Here is a 17,702-nt window from a genome sequence, read left to right as displayed (position 1 = left end):
TAGAAGAGAAGGCGCACTAGTATTAGGATAGAGAAAGTATTTGGGGAAGCTCAGCTCGAGGACAACACTTCCTGATTTTATAGTAATTACCACTGTTTGGCTTGGCAACACAACGTGCGGAATGTAATAAAGTGAAAAAAGAAAGCTGGACACGGCGTCACAGGGTAGATTAAGCCTGTTCGCTCTAAAGAAGGAAATAATGGGGGGGGGGGGGTTCATAGTACACGAACGTAGCACAAAATGCTGGCTGCAGAGAGAGGGGGCAATTTGGAGGAAAAACGAACGCAGAACGTCCTATAACGTGATTGCGTAAAGCATGACCTACGAATGCGAGCCAGAAACAGTTTTTTTTTCTTTATTGTGGGAAACGTGCAGTGCCGGACGATAGCGAACTACACATCACGACTGCCAGCCTCGCCAACGCTCCGGATGTGTTCTGATAAAAACAAACAAACAAACGAAAATAAAAAAGAGCTTGCGGGGACAGACGCTGGCCGTCGCAAAACGCGAACTAGCTCGCACGTTTGCGTTCGCAGCCCAGACACCCTTGCCGTTCTCGTGACAGAGCAGCCACTTTTCGTGCCTTACACGCGGGAGAGTCTGTCGCAGCGGGCTCTGCTTTCGCGGCATGGCTGCTCTCAGCGAAGTTGCCGGCTAACGAGAGCACAATTAGCACGCGGTACTAGCGCCTGGTGTCTGCGGGCTTGGCTACCAGAGACGCGCTGCTTTCACGCGCACCATTAGCGGAGCCTGGGCCCACTGTGTAACTGCCCACGAAGCACTACGCCGTACTCGGTACAGTATAGTCACAGTTTCGGCTCGAGGTTGATGTGGGTGGGGGCACTTGCTAAAGCCCATTAACCGTACCAATGTTGCTTTCGCATTGACTTTGCCGCTTTAACAAGTGATAATTTGAACTTATAATCGAGTAACATACAACGTTGCCTTTTTCCAGAAAATGATACAAGGTGGAGCAGCTCAGTGCTGATTCCGCGATGGTTTTTCGATCTCGCATACCCGAAGGTAGTACGAATTCCACAGACTTTGGTTGATGCTGGATAATCGAATAGAGCTTTGCGCTATCTCTAAACTGACATCCTCTGCAGAAGCTGTAATAAAGTGCAAATAGTTTGTGCTGGCTTGTATTGAATGATGGTCGTGTGGGGAGGAAATGGGTCGCATAAAATGAGTACTGCGGTGTGTTGAATGATCGCCTGCATTCCACTGACAAATCATAAGCGTTGCTAAGCTCTTCGCTGCCATCGATTCGGTACAAGCGGTTCTGGTTCTTTTGGCTACTATATACCAGATGGTACAATGACTGCCGCTGGAAAAGGCTAAACTGACATCACCCCAAAAACATATATTGCATGAACAGCTGAAATTCGACCACATGTCCTTAAGAGGCGAAAGTAGCATACTTAGGCTTCCCGGCCAGCGCAAGATTGTGCTGCAGCGGATAAGTTGGATGACATTCTACTACGCTTGACGAGATCGCTATTACGAAAATGTTGCATTTGGACTCTTTGTCTCGCTGTTATGAAGAAAAAAAGAAAATGCTTGAAGAACAGGAAGCTGAGTCGCTGCAATGTCGGTAGACTTACATTTCTAAATCTTTGCTGGACGTGGGAGCAAAATCTCGTTTGATACTAGGAGGCCACTGCCTTCCAAAGCTCAGGAAGGTCACTAACGAAAAAAAAAAAAAAACTACATAATCTGACAAAATAAACCCCGTTGTCTGTGCGTGCATTAGTTGCAAAATTTTGCCTCCCCTTTACGCTCTACAGGCCACTCTAAGCATTGCCGCACTGCCTGGTGCTGTCCTGAATTCTTGTTCCCGAATCCCTCTTCCCAAGTTCCTGTTCTCGAATTCCTGTTTCAAAATTTCTGTTCCTGAATTCTAATTATTAGCATAAATGGAATTGTCCATATACTTTATGTCCATCGTTCTTTGTTCTTCTTTTAAAACAGGGCTGGTTATGTCATTAGTGCAGCTCTTGTTGGTATGTTTAACTACAGCTTCGGATTAGATGTGCTTCTCAGCGAAAAAAGCCCTTCAATGAGAGAAAACCATATTATACAGAATAAAAATGAACCTTAAGTAATAAAATGCTGTCTAGCTGACTATGCAAATGTGCTAGGAATGCTTATATGAGGCGAAAAGTACCAGCAGACGTCATCATTATATTAGTGGCTGAAAGGATTTCGTATACCCCTTGTGGTGCTCATGGCTTCATATAGCGTGTAAAATTTCATCGATGACAGTGATAGACGCTTATGGTGCTGTGAGAAGAACGACATAGCCTGGTTAAAATGATGTTTTAAAACAAAAATATGCATTTGGCTGTTATTTTCCACACGCCACAAGAGCACACGCAAAGAGAGTTATTCCGATCGAATCTAGACGCACTGAACTCAGCAGCTCTTTCGAATGTGTGATAAGTTTGTCCAACTCAACCTGCGAAGACCATGAAAAAACTTACCGCGCTGTCTTACACGCACTGCATTCGTATCCCGTTCCCTAGCTGCCGTCATACAGGATTATGTGATGATAACGGGAAAACACGAGCACCTCTATGTTGAGCAGTGATAGAAGGCTCTTTTTCAGATGTTTTTGCCTTGGTCGTACTGCACATTGATACGTGTTGGCTAGGATGCAGACAGCCCCACCGATGGGCCCTTAACAATCGTGGTAACGAGCGTATACCTAATGGGATTATACTGCCATGTGGCATATCGGACCGATACTCTACTTTGACAACAGCTAGCCTGACAAACGAAAACAAGCATCGTCTTTATTTCTCTGTCGCTATTATGGAGCTATCACCTCGCTTTTGACTTTTGACAGGGGGAGGTGGGGGGGGGGGGGGGGGGGGGGGGACGGGGATTGTTGCGTGGAAGAAAGCTGCAACTAATGACGTGAGTTCGAAAATTAAATTTTTGGGAATTAAAATTTAAGCTCTGCCTTTAATCGTACGACGCAACAGCGTTACAGGCTCACTTGTGCGGCTTTCTTTTGGGATCCTAAATCGCGATCATGTTCGTTGCTATTCGCCTAATCATGTGCGCCTCTCAATAGCATACAGAGCTACGATGCTATGTGAAAGGTCACCCGACATATTTATAAAGCCCAGCCGTACGCATGAGCCTACGTATCCTATGCGTAGTGTAGCTAACGAGTGCCCCGAAGGTATATTCCCATCTAAATTTTGATCCGAGTTGGCTGCGTGGTCTCGTAACTCCACAGAACAAGACGTCCAGTTAGTGCTTTGTCATGTCACCTGCCAGCTTCTACCAGCCAAAGCATGCTTGTAAGTTTTTGCTCAGAATGACGATGCTAGATTTTCTGAAGAATAAAGCCTTTAACGCCACCTCATTAAAAAAAGAATGCACATTTAGTCCACGATATAGCTTCTCGCTGATGAGGGTTAGAAACACACAACTGCTCAGATGAAAAAAAAAAAAAAACAATTTTCCAGCATCGTTGATCCAAATATTTTGAAAATCAGCAGCGTAGGGCTCATTGCTTCGGTGCATTTTATCGTCTTCTTCATCATCCACGCATGCGCGCAAAGCGGGAAAGAAACAAGATGCCACATTCTCGTCTATTCTACGCCAAAGGTAATTACAGCAATGGCATAGCGTGAACCGATAAAGGGCAGCAGCGGGCCCATGCCCTTACTAAAGGTGGCAGCAGGGGGTGGGTGCTCCTCAATCATCATAAGCGTCTGTATACGGCTGCCATCGGCATTCTTTGGTGCTGAAGCCGCTGGGCGTGCCGCCTTTCAGCCAACAGAGTCCCACGTGGGTGAGTCCTGCCAGTTATGGTCGTTCCCGTTCGCGAGGCCGCACAACAGCGTTATCTTCGATACACGCGCGCTGCGCATGGGAAGTAGAAAACACAAAGATTCTTTCTTGCCGTCTTCCCGGATGCGATTCCGCCAGGCATAGACTAATCAACAAAGAAAGAATGTTGGTACATGTCTGCATTTCTTTCTGCACGTCGACTGCTCGCATTTGATTATCGGTTGTGTGCTTGTGTTTTGTTCCGTCGGTTACGCGTTGTTACTTTCAGTACGAACAAGTGCTTGTCAACTTAACGGCGGGCGAGAAAGCTATATACGTACATTACATTAGCGGCAGCAGTTCAAAACTAGCACACAGGCAGCGAGCTGCAGCCAGGCGTAGCACTGTGGGTAAGACGCATACATAAGTTAACAAGTTAAAAGAATGGTGTTCAATGCTACAGCAAACATCGCATGCTATAGTCGCTAGCGTGGTCGGTGTGCAGAAAATCCTTATATACAGCACTCATGCTCCTGTTTTTGTAACACAGTAGGTGCAGAAAAATTTGTACGAAGCTGCTGCTGTTGTAAAACATTGTGTTCCACGTGTGCTCTTCTCCTGACCTATTTCAGAACAAGAAATAATGGCGGCTTTCTATTGACTTTCTGCATGCAACGTTATTCGTTATGAAATAAAAGCTGGCATAAGCGACTGAAAGGGGAGGGTTGTCATCGCATACCCAGCCCATAGATGCAAATTCGCTACAGGCGCTTATGCCTACCACCTACCTCAAGGTACCCTTCTTTATACTGAACTCCTCGCGATTTGGGGAGTCTTGGCAGGAGTGCCTTGCACAGGAACTGATTCAATGCGTATTCTCACTGATTCCTATGAAGCCTACAAGGAAATCGCTACTCCCGGTTAGCAAGATGCAATTGCTACGGCCATACAGCGCCTCCTTAAACGCCACCAACACGCGACTAGAACTGTCGTTATTCAGTGGACACCAGGCCACTCGGACGAATCACGGGCAATGCGGCGGCACACGTCGGGGCTGCCTTGGCAGGTGGGATGTCCACATTTACTTCCCCACCCCCCTTGCTCCATACATACTCGATCTTGGGCGGGCAACACAGCCCTTCTTTTGCCCTTATGCGCTATACACGGACCAGTCTTCGTATCCTCAGTCAGCATCGCATGCAGTTGGCCACACCGGACCCACCTTTTACGCGAAAAACCAATCTCACCCGAAGTCAAGAAGTCTTCTTGAATAAGCTCATCGCCCATGCGGCTTACTCGTCACGTATTATGGCCTGCTGGTGTCAGTATACAGAGGAAAGCATTACGTGCCCCCACTGTACGACTCTAACGCGCGGTGGCATATCTCATCTTCTCTGGGATTGCCCTGCTTTTTCTACTGGACGCTCCGAGATTGAACCCTACCGCCTGAACTACCGTCTCCTTCTAGGAACTGACGCTAACACACAAATGATATTTGCCAAGTATGGCTCCCTTAGTGGCCTGGTCAGAGCAATGTGATTTGAGTGACGACTTGTGCAAACAATGAAGATTCAGTCTACTGCCCTTTACCCCCATCCATGGCCATAAACCTTCCCCTTCAATAAAGGACGTTCAAATCAAAATAAAAGCTCCGATAAGCCACGTGAAAAAAAAAAAAAGAACCAACGTGAATTCACTCAAACACCTTCATCGTTGCGTGATGAGCCCTGAATGTTCACGTAGGCTACTACGTGCGCTTGAGAAGCAATGTGTAAGAAACAAAGTATGAGCTGCTGTTGCAACTCAGAACAAGTTCACAATTAATGGTATGACAGTATGTTGAACACATTTCTCGCTTTTTTCTTTTCTAGTGGTTACGGGAAACCCAAACGTAGTTTTGTGAATCAGCACCATGTGACTGTGTCAGCAAAAATGCGTGCACCCAAAAGACATATCGTGAAAACAAACGAGTCTTGTACTTTTTACTCTTTACAACCCTTTGTTATTTATTTTCAAATGTTTCGCGCCTCATCTGAAATGCACTGAGATTCTCATGGACGTTTCAACAGCTGCATTTTTGTTGAAACCAGACTCTGAAACCACTACCGACAGTTGTGACTCACTGACTATGGAGATTAGCTGCTGAGCCGAAGGATGCTGAATAGAATCTCGGCTGCGGCGACCGTATTTCGAAGAAGACGAAACGCATACAACACCCGAGTGCCGCGAATGTCAGCGCTCGTTTGCCATTGCTGCTGCTTTTTTCAGGGAATATTGAGGCACACCCTGGGCCAAAGGGCTTAAGTTTTAGTGCAGAGAGGCAGCACAGCAAGGAACAAATTCCTATGAAGTTCGTTTACTATTTTTGCGCTAAAAACCAAGGATGGCAATTCACCAACTAGCCTGTAACAAAAAGAAAGAAAGAAAGGAAGAAAGGAAGGTCCTGGGCTAAAGATTTACGATGTTTTGGCACTTCTGCGAGGATGCCATAGTGAAACCACAGCTGCCCTAGTGGCCATTAAAGAACACGTAATAAGCATAAAAGCCCGAACCAACAACAATGAACCAAGCATCGGGAGGTCAGGGGGGTCGAAGCCAGCGCCACCGGTTGCTATAAAAGCGGGTACTCGCCGTCGACACCTCGGGATTCATGGCCACATGGTTAATTTGTTATCGTGTTGCTGCTTTCTTTGAGCCCTCTTCCTCCCCTCTCCTTCTCTTCTATAATGCCCAGTTCCGGGCGTTTAGGTTAAAAATATAAAAGGACCCGATGTGGTCCGAAATAATTCTGAACCTTACATTGCGACGCCTCTCCCAGCGCGTGTATTTTGGACCGATAAATCCTCCACGCTATACCGTACCATACCCTAAAATATCGTAGCGTAGCGTGCCGTACCCAGCGTGATTCAGCACATCGGTCACTGTACCGCTAGTACACTGTCCCTGTTCCTCGAGTCTATGGCCGACCGTGTTGTATTTCTCGCTATCCATCGCCTCGAACCGTCTTCCGGGGCCAGTTTACCTATACCACCTCTCCTTATGTGAACCCAGACGAAGTCAAGTCCACTTGCCAGAAAGTTTGCTCGACCTGCGAACTGAGCCCCCCCTCCATACCCTTATTCAGTGCTTCTTCACACCGTGTAGCCATCTTCTTCCTCTCGTTCTACTTGAAACCTCTCTTCTTAAAGAGGACAGGCGTATTCCCTTTTATTCAGTCTGCCTTCTGACAACTGGGGTTTCACAAGCGAACTCCATCGCCGGACGTTTTTGCGATAAAACAATTGTGTAGGTGATCATGAGATGTGATGTGACAAATCTGCGTTAGAAGCAGCGGCCATGTTCCTGATCTGCAGAGGTGTCTTAATCCATTCTGTGTTGCGCCATACAAGGGACTGTCCTTGGGGTCAGTGTATGTTGAATCGGACTGTTTTATTTTATATTCGCAATAAACTCGCGCCGTGTTTGTCGATGGAAGCAACTACGGGTACCTCGCCCAGGGAGCGCAGGCACTCAGGGAGCTGGTGGAGGAGCTGGATCTGGTAGATGTCTGGAGGGGGATTCGCGCGGACAGTCAAGGGTGACTTGAACCTGGAGGCGCCTTCAGAGCAGGCTAAACCGTTTCTACGTCTCTCCGACATTAGTTTACAGCAAGCATTCTATGTTGTCCTTCACTTTTGCGTTCAGCGGCCACAATTGTACCACCCTCCGCTTCGCTGCTCGAACTCTGGTCACCCGCAGGAAGGGTGCTTGGCACCTCAACTCGTTACATCTAGATGACCAAGGAGTTGTTAAGGAATTCTTTGATATCCTTCGAAATTCTCTTAATTCCGATCTAAACGTAGACGGCACTGGAAGTGCGTGACTGTTTTAAGGCGGCAAAAGTGAGGCGGGAGAGCGAGGAGCGCAAAGAGATTTCTATTCTCTCTAACGTTAAACTCCCGCTCTTCAAGCCTCTCTCTGCCGACTGGGGAGTCACTGAAGCACTGGTCTCGCAACGCATCCGGTTCTGGAAGCTGCTGGAACGCAGCTGGCATAGTCTCCGCGTTATGGCGCGCGCTGATCAGTGGGATAGAGAACACTGGTGTAGCAGGTACCTCCTCCGACGCCTCTTAGCGGGCGTCGGAGACTTTTCTCACTGATTTGGAAGACCTAATTACGGGCTCCATCACAAACACGCCGGACGCTGGTTTAGAAACAATACGGCAGTTAAATTCAAGCCTTCATTAGGCTCGTCCTCCGGCAATAACTTCAGTTCCATTCGAGAATCCCCCAAAGCGGGTTTACTTCTTAGATGCCCTATTACATGAGGTCGAATTCCAGGCGGCAGTTAATACATTCAATTGGAATTATAGTCCAGGCTCGTACAGCCTGGTTGCTTAGGTCTACGTCATGCTTTTGGGGCTACTCCGTAACCCTTTCACAGCTTTTTGACGGGCGTCTAGGCTAGGGCACGCTTTCACACACTCAAAGGGAAGCACTCATCACTCTCCTTTTCAAGCATGAGTCGAGGTGACCTGCGAGCTTGGCGTCCCATAGCGCTCCTGAACGTCGACTCCATATTTATTCCAAGTTCTGGAGGAAGCTGGTATAGGCTATGATTTCCAGCGCATGGTCAGATCGCTATATTCCAGGCCAGTTGCCTCAGTCAACGTGTCAGGTCGTGCTTCACAGGCCTTAAAGGTGGGCCGTAGAGTCCGGCAGGGGTGTCCCCTATTCCCTTCCTCTTATGTGCTCGCACTCGAGCCTCTTTGGCAGCAGCTTTCCCGGCATAGTAAGATTGGCCGATTCCCTGTTGCCAGCAGGCGGCCAGCTCCTATTTTTGCCTATGCAGACGACCTGATAATAGTCTTTCTGGATGAGACATCGATCTTTTCCGTTCTGGACATCACGGGGTCTACGTAGGGTCAGTGGGGCTAAGGTCAAAAGGTCTAATAGTGCCATCTTGTACTTTAGGTGCGCACCATCCAGTCCACAGCCTGCTTACGGTCTCCATTTGAAGCCTGAAATCCGCCTCCTAGGTTTCTATTTCAACTCGGTAAGTTTGTCAGGGAAAAGTTGGTCCATGGCTCAAGAAAAGATCGAAACTAGGTCATGGGATTACAAGAAGCTCTGATTGGAACGAATGCTGTTTTCTTTTTTTTTTTTGTGGGATGAGGTTCCGAGCAAGGTCAGAGGGCCTGTGGTGAAACTTTTTAGGAATAGGGGAGGCCTCGGCATCCACGACCGGGCCATCAGCCTTGCACCTCAGGTGGGCCAAAATAGCAATGAGCTCGGACATGCTTTTTACTCGCAGTCTGACTTCGTATTTTCTGAGCACTCGACTCCGCCTCTTCACCCAGAGCACGTACTTTAATTGCATGCCACGGTCGGGGTCTCCGTCGCCATTTTATGAACAGGCAGCCAGCTGGCTTCCTCCCTGAGGCATAGGTGGACATTAATGCCGGTGCGGTCCCTCTCCTACATTGTCATCCATCGTGATCCTCTTTCTCTCACGGCACTTTCGGGTGCCAAGTACAAACGGTAGCAAGTGCGAGTGAATTATAAGCCCTCTTTTCTAGAAGGCGTACAGGAATAAACAAGAAAAAACGATGTCGCTGTGTAGAGTTTGAAAACGGACGTATTGGAGGAAGGGTGGTAGAGGTTCTACAAATGCTTGTGGAGATGAAGAATTTTGAGAAAACAGGTGGACGACAAAACTGGGTGATCAGGTAGTTAGCACGTTACGATTTTTATTTAACATGCTGCTTCACACAAAATAACCTACAATGTTTTGCAGTTACTGTCACTTAGTGTTTAATTTGAGTCCATTCGTGGTTCTCAAGTAGCAAATAAATTTTGACTATGTGGTAAATTAGACAAGAGAACGGCGCAATATGACCTATAGTACGGAAGCAGTCTCGGACGGAGCCCTGGGCGCTTAAGATGTGCTCGCTAGTCGGGCGCATTCGGCGACTTTTTTTTTGAAAATTCTTTCATGTGAGTGCTTAAGTGCACCAAGAAAGCTCTTTGCTCGTATGTTCTGTCTGCGTTGCTGGCGCCTAGAGTTTTCCGCAGTAATCTGCAGCGGCTCTTGTACGTGTATAGATCACAAACATCCATTTTACAGAGTAACAAATATTTTTACGACGAAACTGGCAACAGCGTCTGGATGTAAACATTCGGGCCACGAACCAAACCCCGCCGTTTCGTGAACCGATCCTTATTTACTCTAGTCCGCAGCGTCGCTTCAACGCGGCTTCTATTCGTAAAAACCTCCGATTGGTTGCACATTTAGGTTTTGCACTTATCCCCCTCCCATTGCGTTTGCCAGTTGGATTTTTTCATAGCTCTTTACCTCAGTATAGCGTGTGGTTCTGGTGAGTCGAGGGTTTTGAACGGTGGAGGCGGGTGGAAGGATGCTTTCTGAAAGTGAAAGTGAAGGTGACAAGTGGGGGGCACAAGCCTTCTAGAGGGTGAATGTGGATGATTGGTGTATTTGGTGGTCTTAAATGGGGATGTTTGTGCAGGGCGAAAGAGAGTGAGTGGGTGGAGCTCTGAAGCATGAAGGTGGGAAGAGAGTGGAGGTGGTTGATTCGTGGCTAGGTGAAGGCTTCCATGTTGGAGGTGCATTTTGCCGTGGGAGCTTCTGGAGGGTGGGGCTTTGTACACACATGCACGCTAACACACGCAATGCATGAACGGCTCTCTTTTGAAGGAAGGAAATACTTGAGAAAGGATGTTTTCCCAGTCCTTCCGCACTCAGAGATCATGTTCTTTCTTTTTTTGCGGCAAACAATTTATACAGCAAAAGAAAAGTGACTGCCAGGTCAATAACCGTCTCCTGTTTTCAAAGACGTACCGCAGATAGACCAGCTTGGCTTAATGTCCCTGGCCAAAGGTACAGGTTACCTTGGCCTAAGATTAATCTTGCGTCGGAATAAATGTTTATCTCTTTTTTGACCTCCTTAAAAAGCCACGGCAGACTAAATCTGAGAGGCACGGAAGTGTGTCCTGCATAGGGTCACGTTTTGCATAAACGTCCGCAGGCGTGGTCTAATCTCGCATTGTGGCACGTTGGCTGTCTGCCTACGTTATTGATGTGAAACAGGAGAAGGAAAATTGGCGCCTCACCTGGAACACCTGTAGATGTCTGCGAACCCCGTGTAGGCGCAGGATATGCTTGAGTCACCGAAGAAGTTCACTGTCAGGTCTCTGGACACGCCTGAGTCAGACAAGATAAGGCGAGAGAGAGGGGGTCGGGAAGAAGCAGGGAATAAAATATTTATTGAAAAGAGGCGCACTCCTGGGAGGCTTTACAGCGGAATTCCTTGTCACTGAAAATACTCTGTGGCCGATATTTTTGTTTGCTCCCATAAAGACAACAAGTTCTGTCGCTCTGTGACTAAATCGGAAACTAGGCAGTATTAAAAAGAAAACACAAAACAGACCAACAAAAGCGACCAGCTGTGCTCTCTAGTTTTGGTTAGACTATATAGGCGACAGTTACCTCAAGTCCTATGTTATATTTATTATCTATTCAACAGACCGTACGTGAAGAACGCAGCTCACTTCCTAAATGTATTGTTGTAGAGTGCCATTTTTCTAAACTTCGATGTCTCAGTATTTGCTGCATTCGGCTCAATACAGGAGAACTGAGGAAATCCTATGGTCGCCTTATTAAACACGCGCAGTTGAAAATTATCAGGGGATCCTTGATCTTCAGCATTTGGGCCGAAGATCGTGGTGGCAGCAAAATATATTTTGTAAAGAAGTTTAGCGATAGCTAGCGCCCTGTTCTACTCTCTGACATTTCAAGGTTGTTTGGAATAGGCCAAATATTTTTTCAAAAATGCCGTATTCAATGACCACATATGTATACCTAAACCTTGGATCAATGAAAAAATCTACTCTTTTAACTACTTTCATGTTTTTCAAGTTTATCGTTGCATCAGAAATTATAAATAGACTGCAGCCCGTTATGGTGATGGTGCTCCCGTCACTACCAGTTTTTTAAAAAAAAATTTTTCTTCACCGTGGTCTCAAAATGCACGACGAATACTCTTGGACTGAAACTAACCTAACAGGCGTAAACAATAAGCATCCTCGTCGGCCTATGCTATTTAAAACGGTCTCTTGACGTTGACGCATTACAACAGATTGTGGCACCTCATGACTACAGTTTGATCCAAGACTTTCATCATATCTTTTACGCTGAAGACATACACCGATGCTTTTTTTTTTGCGCTGTATACAATCATGCGATTACTATGGTGTCCGCTTTCCGCGAATCAGGCATTCACATAGGTGCTAGAAGGCGTTTCCCGCCTCACATTCTGGAGGACAAAAGCAGAAGTGCACGCGTGCTTGGGATAGTGACCCCTGTATACAGAATCCTACGTGGTACAGTATGCCATACTGTCCTGTACAGGATCCATGTTCTGCCGATAAGTGAGCACGCTTAAGCTGTATGCAACCCACTCCGCCGCGCTTCTTCTAGGGCCGTCGAAAATGAACAGAAACCGTTTGTAAGGAGTACGTGGGTTGTGCATTCTGCTCATCTGCTCCACCTGAGGCGATTATTTCTATACAGGATCATCCCACGCAATCTGAGATTAACCGACACCGAGAATAGGTGTAATCTCATGACTTTGGTTTTCTATACGGGGACACTTTGGCTGCACGCAGCTAACATTTGTGGTCAAGATTCGAATCTTGACCACAAATGTTAGGTATGTTGTATGTTGCAGCAACACGAAAACCTTACTTGATATTTGATGCAAATTTCTTTCTTTTCTTCCTTTTTTTTTGTATGGTGCTGGCTGTGGCTGTATCAATGCGGTATATCGCATAGCTTTTTATATGGAGTCTGTTCTTCTGAGGCATTATAACGGCCCTGCTGTTGTGCATTTTTTGATGCTATCTAATCACCTTTCCTCCTTGTTCTGTTATGTTCTGCAGCTCTAAATCTCTGAATGAATGAAAGGCTAGTATAGACGGTGAGTGTTCTGGCCTAAATCTGTAATTATTTGAAGATGAGTAAAGAAGGACAGGAGGAGAAATGGCTTTTAGACAGATCATTTCACGTTTCTTTCATGCTTTGTGTATTATGCCTCCGTCAAAGTCTGCTCATTGAAAATGAAAAGTCCTTTGTTATGGACAGATAAAAGGTAGTGCCTTATGACAAAAAGTTGTGTAAGCATTCTCGATACACAACCTCTGAGCACGTCAGAGAGAGAAAGCGAATTATGACACTGCACGCGTAGGACGTACACGGGGCGATGGGATGGGGTAACTTTGTACTTTCGTCGTTTGCAGGCTACTATAGGAGCACTATGTAGCGCATCAAAATTCTAATACGAACGTCATGTCATGTCGTGTCATATAACTCAGCTGGCGTTATTTCCCGCTTTCACGAGTGCTTGAATGCCTCCATTTGGCTAGGTTCATCGTATGGAGCACTTAACGAGTGCACCCTTGTTTCTCGCGTGGGTCACTACCATTCAACTATTCCACTAACGCGTACTGCCTGTGTGCGTTGCATTATCCTCCCTTGTTGCTTCGCGCTGACAAAGGCTCGTGGTCGTGGTATTATATGCCACGCTATTTCGGCTGATACACGACCTCGAAAAGGTACAATAGACTGAGTGCTCAAAAAGTGGCCGAGGAACTCCACCCCTGACGAGGCCGCATTAGGATACTGAACAGATTGAAACGCAGTGAAAGGCGAGAGAAACAAAACCTTTTGCTGAGACACTGATTGGAAAGTTTTTAATACCAACCTTCTACTGTCCGTAATGCACTGCAATATTGACGGCTACCATGCCGTGGTGTCTCAGTGCTTAGGACGCTAGACTGATCCAGAGGTGGCGGGTTCGATCCCGACTGCGGCGGTAGCGGTTCGATGGAGGCGAAATTCAAGGCGCCCGTGTGCTGTGTGATGTCAATGCACGAAGCCGAGGTGCCCTCCCTTACAATGTCTCCCATAGCCAATGCCACTTTGAGACATTGAACACCAACTGTCAGCTTGACTGCAATGATGTCTTCACACTAGAGTGTCGAAGGGGAACCGTAACAAACTCGAAAACAACACTAGAAACAGTACTTTTTCCCGTAATGGGAACCGATCTGAGCTCACATACTTTACACATTTTGGGACCCAACTCTGAGTCCAAGCAGTCGAGGAAACCGTTCCAAAAATGATTCCGAGCACGTGAGCCCTACTTTTGCTGTGCCACAGCACAATTTTCTTTTTTTTTTTTCCTTCTTTACATAGCAGTTTGTGCCCGAGGACATTCGTCGATGTATTACAAATACTTATAAAAAAAGGAAGGCGTGAGATGAAAAAAAAAAAAAAGAAGAATCAACTTCAGTTATATGACTATCATGATCAGTTCATGAATCTATATTCTAAAACTCGCACGTCAATGAATAAATATGAGATGCTACCCAAGGAGAAATTGTGGAAGTAATCTTTTACAAAGCCACGGATTTTCCTCGGAGAGTAAGGCCAAATGAGTGCTGTTGTAAAGTGGCTGTAGCTTGGAAGTCATGACCTAGGCGGCAGCTCTTAATTATGCAAATTTTAAGGTGTTAATTGAGAGGTTCCAGACCCTGAGTCGTTTTGGAAAACACTACTGTTCCCAAGGACGCGGGATCGAATCCCGGCCTCGGCGGCAGCTTTTCGATGGAGGCGAAAAGCAAGGCGCCCGTGTGCTGTGCGATGTCAGTGCACATTAAAGAACCCCAGGTGGTCGAAATTTCCGGAGTCCTCCACTACGGCGTCTCTCATAGCCTTAGTTGCTTTGGGACGTTAAACCCCACAAACCAACCAACCAACCAACCAATATGACATGCTTGGAACGAGATACCGTCTACGTATATACTTTTACCACGTAAAAAAAAAAAAAAAAGCCTGCGAGATGCAAAAAATGTGGCGTAATAATGTTGTTCGCTGATAGTGTCCAGATTGAAACGTCCTTACGCCTCCGCAAGCGGTGTCTGGGAACGCCCTTTCACCCTTATTGACGTATACAGCATAGCAAATGAAGTTCAGGGGTGAGGGTCATACGAATGGGGAGGGGTAGCGCGACATTAGCAGGCCAGATCGGCGTCACATTCTCAATGGCGCCCTGTGCGACCGCACTGGTCGCCCGCAGGTTCCGGCAAAAACGTTCCCGGAAAAAATGTGCCTATTTGCGAAGTATGAAAAATGGTCCCCGAACGAGGACTGTAGTCTTTGCGCTGTAGGACGTGAACTGTGTTTCCCCGTGGCGAGCTGCAATGATGAATGATGTATGCTACAGCGCTTCCACCTGTCGCCTGGGAAATTACCGAACATAGTACTGATGCAGGCGTTCATACAAAAAAAGCGCCTTGTCCTCGCTTTGTTTGCGGGGGAAAGGCCAGCTGGCCACCAGCTTTACCGGACCAGAATTTTGGAGAGATGCTTTAGGGTGTCTATGGTGCACGACCGAATAAGCCTCGTCCTGCTCTCCCCAATACAGTATCTCCATCACCACCGGAACGGCAGCGAGGATTCTACGCCATCATCAAAGGAACGGTTGAACCTCGCCATGAGAAGGTTTGGAAGAGGGTAATATTACCAAGCTAGTCAGACCTGTCTTAATGATGGCTTAACGAGCTGCGGAGCTCGGGGCCACGCAACATATAAAGAGCAAGATGGCTGTTTCATCATGCTTTTCCGCTGTGTTTGTAAACATCTCGGGCGCCCAGAGGACACATGTTCCAAATGATGATTATATTTACCTCAAAACCAAGAAAGAATGGTAAATAGTGTGTACTTTTTTTTCCATTTGAGTTCCGGTAGAAATGATTATTAGGGCCAATTTTTGCCACGGGGCCGTTTTTTCCTAATTGACACTTCTTCAGGAGCCGTTTTTTCGGGGGCAGTTTCTACCGGGGACCTTTTTTCCGGGGATGTTTTTACCTGCACCCGGCCGCCCACCCCTAAGGCCGGCACTGCTCTCCGCATGTGCCGCTCGCATGGTTTGACACCAATGGGGATCCCAGTGGTGTTATTATTTCGTCGGTTATTTCGTCGTTGACGACGAATTAACAAAATAAGCCTGAAAAAAGCGCGAGAACATGTTATACCGTTCAGTCGATAGGAGGGTCCAACGTCGAGGGAATGTATAGGGCAGGAGGCGGTTGACACTCTTCAATGGTGGTCGTTGCTGTTAGTTGCTTGAAAGGCTTCGGGCGTACTTCACTTGCTTCGTTGCTGAAGGCGTGGCAGAACGCAGCATTACGTGAATGTTCATGAGATATTATTTCATTTATAGTGTATGGAAGCATGACTCGGTGTATTATGACAGGCTGGCTAGATCCAAAGAACTCATAGTGAGTGCTCCGCAGGCCAGCACGCAGTCAGGTGGCATATCGATTGTCACGAAGGAGATTGTCACTAGGGCGGGTATTGACAGCCTACGGTGTGAATTTGACGGGGAGGGTTGCATATAACAAACTCCGTTGTAATACTTTATCATAGTGCAGTCTTCACCAGAAAGCTCCGTTTTCTGCACCTTAGCCCACTCGACCGTCTGAGCAGCCCCCCGTGCCAGGTGCTCTAAACGGTAGGCTTTCGCTTTATGTTTTCTGAGTCTTCGCCACCTTCGACTTTTATGAGCTAGCTTCCCGACGTGAATGTTTGCTGAAGTTAGCAAAGTGGGAACCAACGCTATAGCGAGTGAAAAGCGAGAGCAGCCAGGGACGCTGACCGTGCTGCTAAACGCATATTTGAAAAACAAAACTTTTAGAAGAAGCGGCACCCAAAGCACCAAAGATGGCGGAGCAAGCCGGGAGTGCCGCTGTTTAGGCAAAAAATTACGTGGAAGCTCCGGATGTCGTGAGAACAGCCAGAGCGCGAAGCTCAGTTTCTCGAACCGAAGCGGGCAGAAAAAGGTTGTGTTTGCAGGCCAAGGATAACACACGTGAACGGATTCTAGGGTTTATGAGGCGCTGTACACACGCTACGTCATTAAACACACAAGATAAACAAGCAGCACCGCGCACAAACAAACAAGGACCAGAAGGGTACACAACAAGTCCCGACTGGAGACTCATTTTATGCAGAAGAAGACGCATAGTTTACAGTCTCAAACCATAATATCGAAGACTAAAGGGTGTTGAAAAATCTGCCTTCGTTTTGATACGGTGGGATTGATGGATGACCTAAACAATCATTTCCTTCCTACCGGTCTTATAAACAATGCCCCGACAAGCTCACGTGCCCCGTGATGTTCTCATAGAAAACCACGGTTAAAAAAGGAGTTGGCTAGATAGATAGACAGATAGAAATGAGGATGGAAGGCAGGGATGCTAACCAGAAAGGCCTCCGGTTGGCTACCCAAAACTGGGGAAAAGGAATAATGGGATTAAAGCGTACGTGATAAATCGAAGGGCCCAGAGAGGTTGCGATCCTGAGCTAGAATCCCGTTCAAGGACGAATTTTCGTTTAACTTCATTGTTTCTGCGAAAGCTCTATGTATATGTGTGTGTATATATATATATATATATATATATATATATATATATATATATATATATATATATATACATAGAGCTTTCGCTATGTATATATATGTATATATATATATATATATATATATATATATATATATATATACACATAGCGAAAGCTCATATATATATATATATATATATATATATATATATATATATTGTAGCTGTATGGGTGCATTTGTGTGAAAGAATGTAATTGCTCACTTGTTGCTGTATAATGCGCAAATTATGATTTCATCACTTTGGTATCACCTGAATGATGATGCGTATATAATCTGTTGTTGAGTATCCTTTAAAAAAAAATTCGCATGTTAAAAGGAAGGGGACCTGGAATCAAGGAAGATTGTGTTGATCGGTCAGTAATGTAAGTCATTAACGGCAACATTCTAAATGCT

At 46.4% G+C, this 17,702-nt stretch overlaps 1 protein-coding gene across 1 annotated transcript in view; it reads right to left on the bottom strand.

Annotated features, from left to right (window-relative positions):
- LOC146185615 (RYamide neuropeptides-like) overlaps positions 1 to 17,702 on the bottom strand; it is a 90,497-nt gene that overhangs the window by 8,104 nt on the left and 64,691 nt on the right. The window contains exon 3 of the mRNA XM_084606521.1: positions 10,897 to 10,987. Coding sequence (XP_084462647.1) covers positions 10,897 to 10,987 — 91 coding nt within the window. The remainder of the gene's footprint in view (positions 1 to 10,896; positions 10,988 to 17,702) is intronic.

This window comes from Amblyomma maculatum, chromosome 6 (assembly GCF_055883805.1).
Source record: "Amblyomma maculatum isolate TAMU_Amacu chromosome 6, ASM5588380v1, whole genome shotgun sequence".
In the NCBI taxonomy this organism is placed as follows: Eukaryota; Metazoa; Arthropoda; class Arachnida; order Ixodida; family Ixodidae; genus Amblyomma; species Amblyomma maculatum.
Note: the sequence above shows the minus strand (reverse complement) of the source record. Positions and strands in the feature narration are given on the sequence as shown.